General features: G+C 40.5%; 1 protein-coding gene across 5 annotated transcripts in view; it reads left to right on the forward strand.

Moving 5' to 3' along the window:
- The window catches only part of pde7a (phosphodiesterase 7A), a 119,664-nt gene that overhangs the window by 58,663 nt on the left and 45,333 nt on the right, over positions 1-15,668 (forward strand). For all 5 annotated transcript variants that reach the window (XM_048596032.1, XM_048596031.1, XM_048596034.1 and 2 more), the window contains 2 exons: positions 8,209-8,269; positions 10,569-10,652. In XM_048596032.1, coding sequence (XP_048451989.1) covers positions 8,209-8,269; positions 10,569-10,652 — 145 coding nt within the window. The remainder of the gene's footprint in view (positions 1-8,208; positions 8,270-10,568; positions 10,653-15,668) is intronic.

Genomic DNA, 15,668 nt, shown 5'->3' on the forward strand with positions numbered 1-15,668 from the left:
TTTTGCCACACCAAAGGCTGCTACATGAGATAAAGTTGCACGGTATTACAGGTAATGTATTGGCATGGATAGAGGATTGGTTGACCAGTAGAAAGCAAAGAATAGAGGTAAATGGGTGTTTTTCTGGTTGGCGGTCAGTGGCTAGTGGTGTGCCTCAGGGATCAGTGTTGGGACGCAATTGTTTACAATTTACATAGATGATTTGGAGTTGGGGTCTAACTGTGGTGTGATAAATTTGCAGATGACACTAAGATGAGTGGTAGAGCAAAGTGTGCAGAAGACACAAAGTCTACAGAAGGATATAGATAGTCTAAGTGAGTGGGCAAAGGTCTGGCAGATGAAGTACAGTGTTGATAAGTGTGAGGTCATCCATTTTGGTAGGAATAACAGCAAAATGGACTATGTTTTAAATGGTAAAAAATTGCAACACGCTGCTGTGCAGAGGGACTTGGGTGTCCTTGTGCATGAATCGCTAAAAGTAGGATTGCAGGTGCAGCAGGTAATTAAAAAGGCAAATGGAATTTTGTCTGCCATTGCTAGAGGGATGGAGTTTAAAAACAGGGAGGCTATGCTGCAGCTGTATAGGGTCCTGGTGAGGCCACACCTGGAGTACTGTGCGCAGTTTTGGTCTCCTTACTTGAGAAGAGATATACTAGCACTGGAGGGGGTGCAGAGGAGATTGATTGGGTTGATTCCAGAGTTGAGAGGGTTGGATTATGAGGAGAGACTGAGTAGACTGGGATTATACTCATTGGAATTCAGGAGAATGAGGGGAGATCTTATAGAAACATATAAGATTATGAAGGGAATAGATAAGGTGGAGGCAGGGAGGTTGTTTCCGCTAGCAGGTGAAACTAGGACTAGAGGGCATCGCCTCAAAATAAAGGGAAGCAGATGTAGGACCGAGGTCAGGAGGAACTTCTTCACCCAAAGGGTTGTGAATCTGTGGAATTCCCTGCCCAGTGAAGCGGTTAAAGCTACCTCACTGAATGTGCTTAAGGCAAGGCTAGATAAATTTTTGAACAGTAAAGGAATTAAGGGTTATGGGATGGGCCTCTTAGCTCCTCAAGCCTTTTTTGTCATTCAATGAGAGATCGTTGTTAATTTGTGATTTAATGACTTTGCTACATATCCCTTAGTACATTTGTTTAATTTTTAAAAATCCATGGATTTTAAAATCTAAAATTCTAGCAGTAACAATTGATCTAACACTGGATATCAAAGTTCCAAACATTTTGACCATCATTCTTTCCATGGAGAAGCATTTTCTAACTTCAGTCCCTCAGGACTGGCTCTAATTTTTAGACTAAATCCCCTAACCTGTTCTGCAGAAATTTTGTTTTTATCTTCAGTCTCTGATCCCCCTTAATGTCTTGAAAGCTTTGATGAGATTGCTTCTTGAACATCAAAATTTCAGGGAATACACCCTGAATTGTCTAACCCCAGCCCATTGTTTAGCTCTTAGCTCAGATATAATTCTGGTACATCTTTGTTTTACTCCTTCAAAGGCCAGTGTATTTTTCCAAAGGTGTGGCCTAGATCTGCAGTGTGTACCTGCCAGGTATGGTATAAACAGAGCTTTCTACTGCTTCAGTGTAACATCTACCCTGACCCTTCTGTTTATTGTCTTCTAGGTAAAACGAGCATTCCATTAGCCTTTAAAAATTATTTTCTGTACTTCATAAATCTCTTTGGATCTTTACTGTTTCTACCTTTTCGTTGTTTAGAAAATACATTGTTCCATCCATTTCAGGTCTAAAGTGGAGGACCTCCATGTATTCATACTTTGCAGTCTATTTGCCACAGTTTTATCCATTTTCAGAACTTCTCAATATCTCTACAACACAAGAACATAAACGCCTTAAATTAATTTCCACAAAAAATAGGCATTTGGCATGTGCACAGCAAATAGGGCCTTGTTCACTTTTTCATTTTTAGGTTTAACTTCCTCTTGATCTTCTGCCTGCCATAGTAGAATTAATATTTCAAGTGTGAAATTTTCTGCATGTCTCTCTCTAATAGAATAAAATCTCTACACCGTGGAAACAGGCCATTTGGACCTCCAAAAATCCCAACTCACCTCCCTACCCTATCCTCAATTTCTCATGGCCAATCCACTAATTTGCACATCCTTGGACTCTGGGAGGAAACCAGAGCAACTGGAGGAAAGCCTGCAGATGCGGGGAGAATGTGAAAACTCCACTCAGGGGTGGAATCAAACCCGGGTCACTGGTGCTGAGAGGCAGCAGTGCTAACCTTTGAGCTACCGTGCCACCTATAATAGCCCTACAAATTCTTAAAGTGCATTTGTGTGGTCCCTTTTTATAACTTTGAATGATCTCAAACTGCACTACTGTTAATAAAGTAGCTTTTTGAAGTGATGTTATTCTTTTCATGTAGGGGACATGGCTTTTGTTTTGCATTGCAAGATCATATAAACAGCAATTAAGTAACACCGCGGTAATGTGTTTTTGCTGTTGGTTGAGGGATAAATATTTGCCAGGATGCAGAGGAGAATTCTTCTGTTTGACATTGTGCCATGGGATCTCAACCTGAGAGAATTGGCAAAGATTTGACTTAACTCGAGCTTTTATTCTCAAAGAAGGTTCACATTCTAATGATCTTGGTGAACTCTAGTCTTACAGTGTACTCCACCACTTTAGTGCGCTGTGGCTCTTATCTTTCAAAAGCCACAACCACCACCAAAATTCAGAACCTATACCAGAGCACCAGTGATTTGGTGAGCTATATCAGTACCTATGTTACCAATTTCGTATGGGGTTATCGGGATGAGTGAGAAAAAGGCAGAAATGACGGGTTAGCTATGAGTATATTGAATGGTGGGCAGGTTTAATAAGCTGAATAAGGCCATAAGAAATAGGAACAGTAGGAGACCATTTGGACGCTTGGACACCACCATTCAATAGGATCATGGCTGATCTGACATTCCTCACATTCACTTTCGTGCCCCTTCTCTATAACCATTGATTTCCCCTACTGATCAAGATTAGTCTATCTGAGCATTAAGTACACACAAGGGCTCTGCCCCCACTGCTCTCTGTGGCAAGGATTTCCAAAGAAACTTACTGTCTGAGAGTTGGAATTCCTCCTCCTCTCCGCAATGCTTTATTCTGAGACTATGCCCTCTGATCATGGACTCTCGCATGAGGGGAACCAGCCTCTTTTATAACCCCTTAAGAATCTGATATGTTTCATTGGAATATCTAATTCTTCTAAACTCCAGTGAGTAGAGTCCCAACCTGTTTAGCCTTTGCTCATGAGACAATCACTCCGTACAGGGATCATCCTAATAAACCTTCTCTGAACTGCCTTCAATGAAATAATATCTTTCCTTAAATAAAGAACTAAAACTGCTTACAGTATTCCAGATATGGTCTCACCAGCACTTTGTACAGTTGCAGTAAGACTTCCTACATTTATACCCTAACCTTCTTGAAATAAGGGCTAACATTCCATTAGCCTTCCTGATTACCTGCTGCTGTGTATGCTAGGTTTTAGTGTTTCACGCACAAGTCTCCCAAGTTCCTTTTGAGTTGCAGCTTCTGCAGTTTTTCTCCATTTAAATAATACTGTTCTTTTGTTCTCCCTTCTAAAATGAACTACTTCACGTGTTCCACTTTCTACACCATTTGCCAACTTTTTGCCCACATATTTAATCTCTCCTATGAAGGTCACGCAGTTATGCTCAACGCAATGAGGGTCTTTGTTCATTGTACACTGATGACTCTGATTTCTCAGAGATTCTGTTAAAACTGCCTGTTTGGGCCTCAGGACATTGAAACCCTTCTGCAGCTTTGTGCCCTGAGGGTGTCCAAAAGATGATCATGATGTTTAGCTTTTTAGTGATAAGACACAGTCCAGCAGTCAGCACTTTGTGCATGGCTTTTGTTGTATGCGCATCCTGCCTGTCTCTTTGCCTGGTGCTGAAGTAGTCAATTAGATACCAGTGCATTGAACAGGAATGCATCCAAGGTGTCTTGTTGCGAAAGGGGAGACAGAATAGCTAATTGTGATTGTGCTTAACAGGCACGTCTTCAGCATGAGACTATTGCAGCTGGACTGCCCCTTCTGATACCTGATGATCTGCACTGAATTTATTTTAGAAGTCACCAAGAATTTAATTCCCATGTGCCCACCATCCCCTTAATCCCAAAAGCTCTTAATTTTTGAATAAGGCTATGAAATGCTACTATTCAATTGTATTTTCAAAGTCTACTTATACATCTACGTGAGGAGCCCTCTCTGTTAATTCGTCAGAGAGCTCAAATGGGTTAGTCAGATATATATTGCTTTTGACTTGCCTTAACAAAGTGGCTGTCCCACGTTAAACCATGTTCTCCAATGACCGATTTTAATCCCTCTCCCAGTCACTCGGTCTGAAACAAACTGAGTCCCTGGCATGCGATTTGATTCTTCTCTTCTTCCCCCAGTTTTGTTTCTTTGCACATCTGAAGATTTCTGGAAGGTCAAATAAAAATAATTTATCCCCTGAATTTAACATTTTAAAAATACACTGTCATTAAAATTGTAGAGTTTGTATTTTTTAATAAGGAATTGATCTTGGTTTAAGCATGAATTGTTAATGGGATGGTTCAGAATGGCAGCTCTGTATATTGGAGATAAGAATTCCCTGTCCCATTGTGTTAGACATCAGACTTCAGAGCAGAGAAATGTGGTTCTGAGTTTGATGCACACTGATTTGTGGTCACAAGTGATGACAGAGTAAAGAGGATTTCCGAAATCTGTTTGATTAATGGATGACTGATGTGTATGTAAAATTGTTGTGTAAGGACCCACGTCAAATTTATAGGCTGCACTGAGTAAGTCTCTGGGGCATTGCAATTTATTTTACCACCTCTTGAGCCAGGAAAGATCAGATGGGTGTGAATGATTATTATAAACCAAGTCAGATCCCTTTATTAATGACAGATATGCACTTTCCAGGGCAGGGTCATTGATTATGTGTAATCTCATTGAGGGCCTGCTCACTGTTTTTAATGTTCCAAAAAATAATTATATCTGACATTTTAAACCAATCTGTGGTTTTGGTCTTTCTGTCAGTGTTAGAGGATTCATTTTTGTGGATTAATTTTCATTTTAATGGCCAATGAATACTTACATTCCAAAAATGCAATTGAGATTTAAATGTGGAAAAGAGGCTTCTTACACTGTAACATGAAGAGCCAGTATTCTAATGTGAACATTTTCTGGCACATGCTGCAAATGTGCCCCTGCTGATTTCAAATGCCCAGTGGAAATAAATGAGCAAGAATGTGAGGAAACAAAATAAAGGGTGAACTGGAGAAAGGGATTAAAAGGAAATGTCTATTAGGAAGGAAAAATCTGTCATTGGGTAAATCAGACAGGTGGAAGATCTGGAAAGACAGACGAGAGACAGAGCAAAGTGAGAGGGGAGGTGGAAATAAAAAGAGACAAAGACACATTTTAGATGTAAGCTAGGAAGTGCTTGGGAGATTGAGTCCGTCAGACTGTTATCTAAGCAAATGTACCTGTGACAATTTTGTGACATTATGTTTACAATTCGGTAAATTTTACAGATAGTGTGGAATCCTTCAGTTCTTATTCAAAAATTTTAAAGACTTGCATTTAACTGTGTTTAACGTTCCCATAATTTAGTGTTTCTTAAAACAGATGGCTGCCACTTCTTGGACACTTTCTATGCAAGATGACAGAACCAGCCTGATGATTATTAGTTGCAAAAGAAATGGAAGCAGGGGTGGACCAGTTAGCCTTTTCTGGCTGTTCTATAATTCAATACAAATATGGCTAATCTTGTGACCTCAACTTTCTAGATATAAATCAAGGGATATGTGGGTAGTATAGGAAAATGATGTGGTAGAGAATCAACCATGATCCTGTTGAATGCTGGAATAGGCTTGATTGGTCAACTGGCCTAGTCTTGCTCTTATTTCCTAACTTCTTCATCTTGAGCTACCCTTGCACTACTTAATCCCCTCTGTGCCAAAAACTTCCCAATCTCCAGTGAACTAATTTCAATGGTGATCAAAATATAATCAAATCTCAAAGGCAGAGACTGGCAGTCATGCACAAAACATAATCTAAATTTATACGCAACATGTCATCAATAAAGTTATGGAAAGGGTAATCGACAGTACTGTCAAGTAACATTTGCTCAACAGTAATTTGTTCGCTGGTGTTTAGTTTGAGTTCTGTCAGTGAAGCCATTACAGCCTTCAACCAAACATTGACTAAGGAACTAAACTCTAGAGGTGAGTTGAGTGATAGCTGTTGACATCAAGGTAACATTTTACCAAGTATAGTATCAAGGAGCCCCAGCAAAACTGGAATTAGTGGAAATCGGGCTGGGGGAGAACCTCCACTAGTTGGAGTCATACCTTGGACAAAGGAAGATGCTTGTGGTTGTTGGAGGCCACTCATCTCAGTTATGGACCATCACAACAGGAGTTTCTCACCAGAGTGTTCTCAATCAGTCACTTCCAGTGCTTCAGTGGCCATCCTTCCATCACAAGGGCAGACATGGGGATGTTCACTGGTGCTGAATGTTGTGCATTTGCAACTCTCGGATATTGAATGAGTCTGTGTCCATATGCAGCAAGATCTGTATGACATCCATGCTTGGGCTGATAACGGGCAAATAATATTTGTAGCACGCATGTGCTAGGCAATGAGAATCTCTAAGAAGGTGATCTCTTCTTGATGACCAATGGCATTACTATTGCTGAATGCCTTGCTAATCAACATCCTGGAGTTTACCATTGACCAGAAAGTGAACTGGACCAGCCATGTAAAAGCTGTAACTACAAGAGCAAGTCAGAGGCTAGAAATTATGCAGCGAATAACTTTCTTAATTCCCCAAAACCTGCCCACAATCTGATGGGAACAAGGGACCTTGGGGTTGAAGTCCATAGCTCCATGAAAGTGACCATGCAAGTAGATGGGGTGGTAAAGAAGAAATGGCAGGCTTGCCTTTTGTGGTCGGGGAATTGAGTACAAGAATCAGGATGTCATGTTGCAGCTTTATAAGATTTTAATTAGGTCACAGTTAAGAGTATTGTGTTCAATTCTGCCTGCCGTATTACAGGAAGGATGTGGAGGATTTGCAGACGGTGCAGAAGAGGTTTATCAGGATGCTGCCTGGATTAGAGGGTATGAGTCGTAAGGAGAGGCTGGAGAAACTCGGGTTGTTTTCTCTGGAGCAGCGGAAACAGACCCTTTGGTCCAACTAGTTCATGCAAACCAGACATCCCAATCTGATCTAGTCCCATTTACTTAGAACAACTCCTGGAATGCCCCCTCCTCCCCACAGCATGAAGGGTATATCTACCTCCATAGACAGCAGTGGGTTAGAAAGTGGACTCACCAGCTCATTTTCAAGGCAAATGCCTACGGCCTGTAAAGAATTAAATAAAACTCAATTTGCACGCCTTTGTTCCATTTCCCCGAATACCTGTACCTAACAGAATTTTCGGGACTTGAAATCAATATATTTTTAAGTCAAGATATCATGGGATGGAAAGGTGTGCAAATGGACCTCAGGTAATTTTGTTAAAATACAGAACAAGCTTGAGAATCCTAATGGCCCACTTTTTTTTTTGTTCACTTATGGAACAAAGTCGGCACTGTGAGGCCAGCATTTATTGGTCATCCCTAGTTGCCCTTGAGATGGTGGTAGTGAGCTGCCTTCTTGAACCGCTGTAGACTACATGCTGTAGATTGACCCACAATCCATTAGGGAGGAATTCAGGATTTTGACCCAGCGACAGTGAAGGAAAGGTGGTATATTTTCAAGTCAGAATGATAAATGGCTTGAGGGGGATCTTGTGGGGGCTGGTGATTCATTGCATCTGCTGCCCTTGTCCTTCTGAATGGAAGTGGGTTTGGAAGGTGCTGTCTAAGGATCTATGACAAATTTCTGTCATTTGTTCTATGATCAATGATTCTTGGGAATTGATTCATGATATTTGGTGCTTTATTATTACCTGAAGTTGTAAATATTTTGTTTGTCATCCTGATGCATTCTGAAATGAATGCCACTGTGTCCAAATTTTATATTATTGTTCAAAATCATTTAATTGCTCAGGTCAACGACATTTTCATAGGACACTGTGGATGTTCCGTTTTCTGAAAGTTCTGTTTGTTGGAGTTGAAAAGTAACAGCTACTATGTTGGTGTGCTATTTTTCAGAGACGAGGAGCCATTTCCTATGAAAGCTCAGATCAGACTGCGCTTTACATTCGTATGTTAGGTGAGTAACCTAACTTTTTTTATTTGGTCTTCTGACTCATTATCTGATACCAATCTATTTGTAGTCATAGAATCACACAGCACGGAAACTGACCCTTCGGTCTAACTAATCCATGCTGTCTATAAATCCCAAACTAAATGCCTCCTGCCTACACTTCACCCATATCACTCCAAACCTTTCATATTCACGTACTTATCTGAGTGTCTTTTAAATGTTGTAACTGTAGCTGCATCCATCTCTTCCTCTGGAAGTTCATTCCACACGTGAACTGTGTGTGCAACAATTACGTGTTGTGCCCTTTTCTTAAATCTTTCTCCTCCCACCTTAAAAATATGTCCCCTAGTCTTGAAATCCCCCACCCTAGGGAAAAGACTCCTGCTATTCACCTTATCTATACCCCTCATGATTTTATAAACCTCTGCAAGGTCACCCCTTAATCTCCTACGCTCCAGTGGAAAAAATTCCAGTCTATCCAGCCTCCTCTTATAACTCAAACTTTCTGTTTCAGGCAACATTCTGTAAATCCCTTCTGAACCCTCTCCAACTTAATAATCTTGCGCGCGTGCTCGCTCGCTCTATCTCTTGTGCGCGCATGCGCGTTCCCTTGCTCCCTCCAGGCCCCCTCTGGATCATCCATTGCGCTGATCCTTTTGCAAATTTTGGTGTGTATCCTTTTAAGCTTCACGGTCATTAACTAATTTTGTCTGTCTCTTACCAGAGGATAACAGGTCATTTATGTGGGGAAGTACTGTCCTTCAAGTGGTTACACTTCAATTAGATTTGGCTAATCTACTTCTACTACTTCTTCGAACTAAGTTACACTGTCCAGTATAATGAACACTGCCATTCGTTGTTATGTGACTCCTGCCCTCCTACTGACTTTCATTGCTTTGTTGTGAACACTGTGGTTTATCTTTGCTGCACTGCACTATTAGCTGTAGTTAGGTCTCTGATCTCTGCACCCTTGCTACTCAGCCACTTTTTTGCTTTCCACGAAATCTATGTCGCCCCCTGCCAACTGTAACACTCCACTGAGCTGTTTTTCTCTTTCCCATTATGAAACCCACTCTAAATTGTCCCGTGGTTCAGTTTGCCCAGCTGTTATCCAGCTTGGGCATAGAATGTTTTCCAATCCTCTCTCATTCCTGTTCTACTTGTTTAGAGGTAAATTTCTTGGTTCTAGTCCCACCTCAAAAATGTCAACATATCATCTAGATTAACCATTCAATGTTAATGATGAACTGCATTGTTGGCTAGGCTGCCTTTAAGTTTGACCTACCCTGAGGCTTGTATGCCTATTCAAGTAGCTTTTGAATCATAGGCTACTTCAATGCTGTCACCATTCTATTTGGCCCATCGCATCCATGCCATCTTTATCCAAGATCAACTTGTTTTGTTCTGATTCTTACCTTTTCCCTGAGCCCTGCAAATGTTTTCTCTCAGGTGCTTCTCCAAATCCCTGTCAGATTGAATCTGCCACTATTTCGCTCTCCAGTAGTACATTCCAGATCCTAACTGCTTTCTGCTTGAAACAGTTTTCTCTCGTGTTGTTTGTTCTTTTGCTAATCTTTATCCTCTAGTCCTTAACCTTTTGAGTATTGAGACCAGTTTCATTCTATTCACTTTGTCCAGGTCCTTTGATTTTGAATACCTATCAAATTTTTCCTCCACCTCTTTTAAGGGTGTGTTTAAAAAAAAAAGGGTGCATTTAAAAAAAAAAATGCAGAATTCTTTGAACAAGACTTTGAACTTTACGCAGTGTCCTGGACTACCATTTATACACTAGACAACATCATTAAAAACTGCTTGATAAGCTTTCATCAACTTACTGTATTGTAACACCTTAAGTTATAACCATTAACATACGTCAATGCTCATAAGACCTGTTGACTATGAGGTGCTTTGAGATATCATGAGGATGCAAAAAGAGCTGCATTAATGCAGCTTGTTCATTACTGTTTCCCTTGTTTAACAATATTAAGCCAGTTACTCATGTGGAATGCACAGAACATTCCCCCACAATAGAAAATGCCTTAATAACAGAGATTGTATTGTAAGGCCTGATATAAATTGCAAGAACTGCCCACTGCAGAACCCCTTTGGTAACTTGTATTATGTAAGAAAGTTGTATTTTATTGTACATCTTCTTGGTAAATGGTAAATCATCATCAGCAAACATGTATATGTCTTGACTGCAGACTTTTTCGTTTTTGCTTGACTCTCGAGGGTTCCACATTATGCTTGGTATGATTCCCTTGGCACTTGTGTTAACCCTGGGCATTCTTGAACATATTTTCAGGGGATGTACGCGTAAGGAGCCGGGCAGGATTTCAACCTGAAAGAAGAGATTCTCATCCTTATGTTGATTTTCGCCTTTTGCACTGTAAGTATATTATTTGACGAACCTCACTTAGAGCAACTTTCTTTTCATACTTTGGAGGGAAATCTATTTAGCCTGTAATCCAGCTTGATTAAGGAATTTATCATAACTTTGGATCTTGAAATGTAAAGTGGAAGAAAACTTGGAATGTTGAAGCACCAGGAATATGGACTAGAAAGTTGTTCTAGACTTGATAATTTTACAGACATTTATTTGAGCTTTCATACTATGAAAGTTTAACTTCAGTAAGAAGCCTAAATTTGTCAAAACTGTTGATAGCTTCAGGATTATCGTGGAATGTTAGAGTAGATGTTATCCTGGGCTGTTTCTCTAACAGGGGCAAGGAGCTTGATTTGATTTGGCAGTCTGTCTTTCTCAGTGCCAGAAAAAGGAGATGTAGAAAAATAGTATACTGTTGAAATTGAGAGAAATTCTAGAACCTGGTGTCACAGTGGGATCTGAGTACCATGGTACTTGAAGGGCAAGAAGACGAGTCAGAAGACAAATGGAATGTTTCCATTTATTGCAAGGAATATTAAGGTGGGGAAATTTTACAGTGCCTGTACAGAACCTTGGTGATACCACAACTAGAGTACTTTAAAATTTACTGGTGGGTTGAGGGTGTCACTGGCTGGGCCAGTATTTATTGCTCATCCCTAGATGCTGTTGAGAAGGTGGTAGTAAGCTGTCTGTTTGAATTGCTGCAATCTATGTGCAGTAAGTAGCCCCACAATGCTGTTAGGGAGGGATTTCCAGGATTATGATCCGGTGACACCGAAGGAACAGTAATGTACCTCCAAGTCAGGATGGTGAATGGCTTGGAGGGAAATTTGTAGGATGTAGTATTCCCATGTATCTGCTTCCCTTGTCCTTCTAGATGGAAATGGTTGTGGGGTTGGAAGATGCTATCTAAGGAGTCTTCTAGAGTTTCTGCAGTGCATCTTGTAGGTGGTACACACTGCTATTACTGAGCGTTGGTTGTGGAGGGAGTGAACATATATGTGGGTGTGGTGCCAGTTAAGTGGGCTACTTTGTCCCTGGATGATTTTTAAGTTTTGTTTTGTCACGTACTAAGTAGAGGAATACATAAGTGCAGCAAAAAAGGGCACAGAGTCACCATTCACTGACACCCATTTGGTTACAAAAGCCAAAATTAAAAGATTTTAAGAGCCAGTAGGTAAGCAACAAAAAAAAAAATCTGAGTCCCAAGTCCCATCTCCACAATGGTGCAGGCATCGCTCCAATCGCTAGGGCACCCAGGAGGCTGCCGCTGCAGCTGCTGCCATGTGAAAGGCCCCCCCTCGCCGCCACATCACCGGCTCCCTCTTGATCGCCACCACTGCTCTGGCCCATGCTCGATCCACCATCGCTGCAGGACACAGCCTGTGCATTCAGCTCCCACCATGCAGATCCCAGTTGCGACCTAACTGCTTAGGTAGGTAATTAAAAAAGAGCAGGGTTGGGAGTGATAGAATTACTACAGAGAGGAGAAGAAAAGGAAAAGGAAAGAGAACTGGCATGTGGAAAAGATGTCAAGCTGCTTGAGAGTTGTTGGAGCTGCACTCATGCAGGCTAGTGGAGAGTATTCCATCACGCTCTTGACTTGTGCCTTGTAGATGGTGGACAGTCCTTGGGGAGTCAGGAGGTGTGTTATTTGCTGCAGAACTCCAAGACTCTGACTTGCACTTGCAGCCATTATTTTTATATGGTTGGTCCAGCTGAGCTTCTGATCAATGGTAACTCCCAGGATGTTGGCAGTGGCAGGATTCAGTGATGGTAACACCATTGAATGTCAAGAGGCGATAGTTAGAATTTCTCTTATTGCACATGGTCATTGCCTGGCATTTGCTTGGCATGAATGTTACCTGTCACTTATCAGCCTAAGCCTGAATTTTTATCCAGGTCTTGTTGTATTTGAGTATGGACTGTTTCAGTATCTAAGGAGACAAATGGTGCTGAACATTGTGCAATCATCAGCAAATGCCCCACTTCTGACTTTCTGAAAGAGGGAAGGTCATTGATGAAGCAGCTGAAGATAATTAGGCCTAGGTATTTAAAATGATGAATCAATTTGAGACGCTAAACAGAACATCTGTTTCCTCGAGTTCAGAACAGGAGGATATGAGCTTAAAGTTATTTAGGAGTGAAATCAAAAAGGCTTTTGTCACACACAACTTCATGGAGAAGTGGAACTCCCACCTCCTCCAAGAGTTAGTGGATATTTTATCAATTGAAATTTTCAAGATTGGACTTTGTTGTGTTAGACTTTCAAGTGGGATATTGAGCAAAGGTGAGTAAAACGTTGAGGTATATGTCTGATAGATGCTGTTGTGTCATTCTAAGACCTGAATGGACTACTGTTAGTGGACCTTAGGCAGCAGCATCATAGTATTCGAGTGGGTTCTGCCTGCATGATGAGGATGCTCTCTACCTGTCAGCACCTTGCCTCTTCACTCTCTTCCATTGTTCTATTATCAGATTTATTATGACATCCAGCCCTAAACGAGTCACAATTTCAGCAACATAACCAGGGAAGACAGCACTCATCATTTACAGACCCATCATAATTTCTGCCCCTTGATGCCAGTTCTATCTTTTGTCCACCCATTTGATTTGATTTGTTATTGTCACATGTACCTAGGTGCAGTGAAAGATTTTGTTTTGTGCGCAGTACATGCAAATCATACCATGCAAACTGCATATGGGTAATAGAACAGAGTGCGGAATACAATGTTACAGCTGCAGAGAAGGTGCTCAAAGAGTGAAATCAACATTAAGTTTGATGATTGAGAGTTCCATTCAGAAGTGTAATAACGGCGGGGGGAAAGCTGTTCTTGAATCTGTTGGTACATGTGTTTAAGCTTTTGTATCTTCTGCCTGACAGAAGAGGTTGGAAGAGATTATAACTGGGGTGGGAGGGATCTTTGATTATATTGGCTGTGTTTCTGAGCAGTGTGAAATATAGATGGAGAGAACGGACTTGTGTTGAATCTGACCTTTAAAAGCCTCCGCATGCTATCTAGTTGAGCTGAGCTTCTGACCCCTTGGGATTAATGTCACAAAGACCTGTATCATCTTGCATACTGATGATGTAGTGCTGAAACCCTTAACTAAGCTATTATTACCTCCACATCTGATGCTGTTCTGCTTTACCTTTTATTGTCCACTCAGGAGTAACTTGCTATCCTTCAGTTAATTCATTGGCTATTCTGTCACCTCTTGCAATACGTCATGAGTGGAACAACAGAGAATATCCATATTGAAAGAAACCAATGCAAGTACCTCCAACTGTTGCTGTTTTGAAACGGAAACCCTATAGAATGATGGGCCGCCTTTTTTCTTTGTATTAAACAACCACAGCTGAGAGTTTTTAATATCATTTAAAAACAAAATAAAAACATCTGAAGTTTGAATATATTAATTACTGTTTTCAGTCTCAAGGCCTGGACCATGTTTATAAACGTCAGGCTCAGTATGTTTCTTTTCAGAAGTCTTGGTTGGGCATGTTTTCAACTACATTCAACTTCTAGCACAAAAAACCATTAAAATGATGAGTGTGTATGCACCCACCCCAATTAAGAAGAAAAATGATTTAACTACAGTGCATCTCTTGTTGAAGGCATGTTTTATATGCTGCTTTTCACAAGTGCACAGCAATGACGCAGTTCTTAGACTTCAAAAGTGTTTGTCTTTAGGCTGAAGGGTCTCTTGACTGCTCTCGTCTCCTGTTTGTGCTTTTACTGGGGTTTTTCCAAGTTACTATTTGTGATGTGTGAATATTTTAACCAGTGAAGTTGATTACACAGGGATTTACAATGTCTCTGCTGTTACTTAGCCATTTGATCAATATCCTTACATTCACAGTATTATAATTCATAGCAAAGCATCTGTGAAATTTTAAGAAGTTTTATAGCTTACGACTAAAAGATTATGTTATTGTAAAGGCATCTGAGCGTATAGGTAATGATGTACTGGGTCTTGCCTTCAGTAAAACCATTTAAGTACAAAATTCGGTATGAATTTTGCAGTTTCTATTTTTTGTTAAGTTGTACCTTATCTTCTCTGCTGTCTGGGGATGGGTAGGTTGCCCATACTTGGGTGAGGCAGTTAGGAACAAAAGTTATCTTACGTAGGGAGCAGCTTTCATATAATTTGGTGGAGACAGGTTCTTCCCTACCTAGCATCTAATTAAGGGATGGTTTCTGATGAGTTGTCTGGCTGGAATACCTGAAGAGATTCCTCTTGAGAAAGTTAATTAGATCAAAAAGCAATATTTGTTTGTTTTACATACAGGGTTTAGGCATGTAAAGTAAAATGTTGCTGAGTCATTTTAAGTTTGTCAGTACAAAATATATTTTCCTTAGCACTGGGATGTGCTGTCGTAATGTAAAAGCACAATTGCAGTAACTTATTTGTGTTCATTGTTCTTCACATAGTTTACTGCACTCCAATAGATAATGTCAGGAGAATATCCAGAATGTCAGGAACACCTGCTCTTTATCATGTTTACTTGTCCTTGTGTGATACTTGCAACGTCAATATTTTTTCCATTACCTGCATCATCACTTTAGTGCTTCTTGAGAACATGAAAGAGATTTTGCACCTATTACTGTCTCCTGTTTTAGCTTACAAATTGGATGCAGAAAAACGCAAGTGAAAACTGACTGTCTTGCCTATTGTGCAACAAATTTATTTTAAATTTGCTGTAGGAGGTGATTTTGTTACAAATAATTAACCGTAACAGATTTTTTTGCACTTCAGGTTGATTCTAGAGTAGCGTGGTTTTACAAAGAATCTGAACTGTGTGACAGTGTTTGGTGAAAGAATTCTTTAAGGCATATTGTCCCTAGTTGCGGTTTAGGCCAGTACACACACTCACTGCAATAATTTTAACTTGGGTAATTAGTTTGGAGATAGAAACATAGGAGATTGGCCGCCTCCTGCTCCTTTGAGCCTGCTCCACTATTCTTCACGATCATGGCTGATCATCCAACTTGATAGCCTAATCCGGCTTTCTCC

This window comes from Rhincodon typus, chromosome 4 (assembly GCF_021869965.1).
Source record: "Rhincodon typus isolate 14 chromosome 4, sRhiTyp1.1, whole genome shotgun sequence".
NCBI classification, from domain to species: Eukaryota; Metazoa; Chordata; class Chondrichthyes; order Orectolobiformes; family Rhincodontidae; genus Rhincodon; species Rhincodon typus.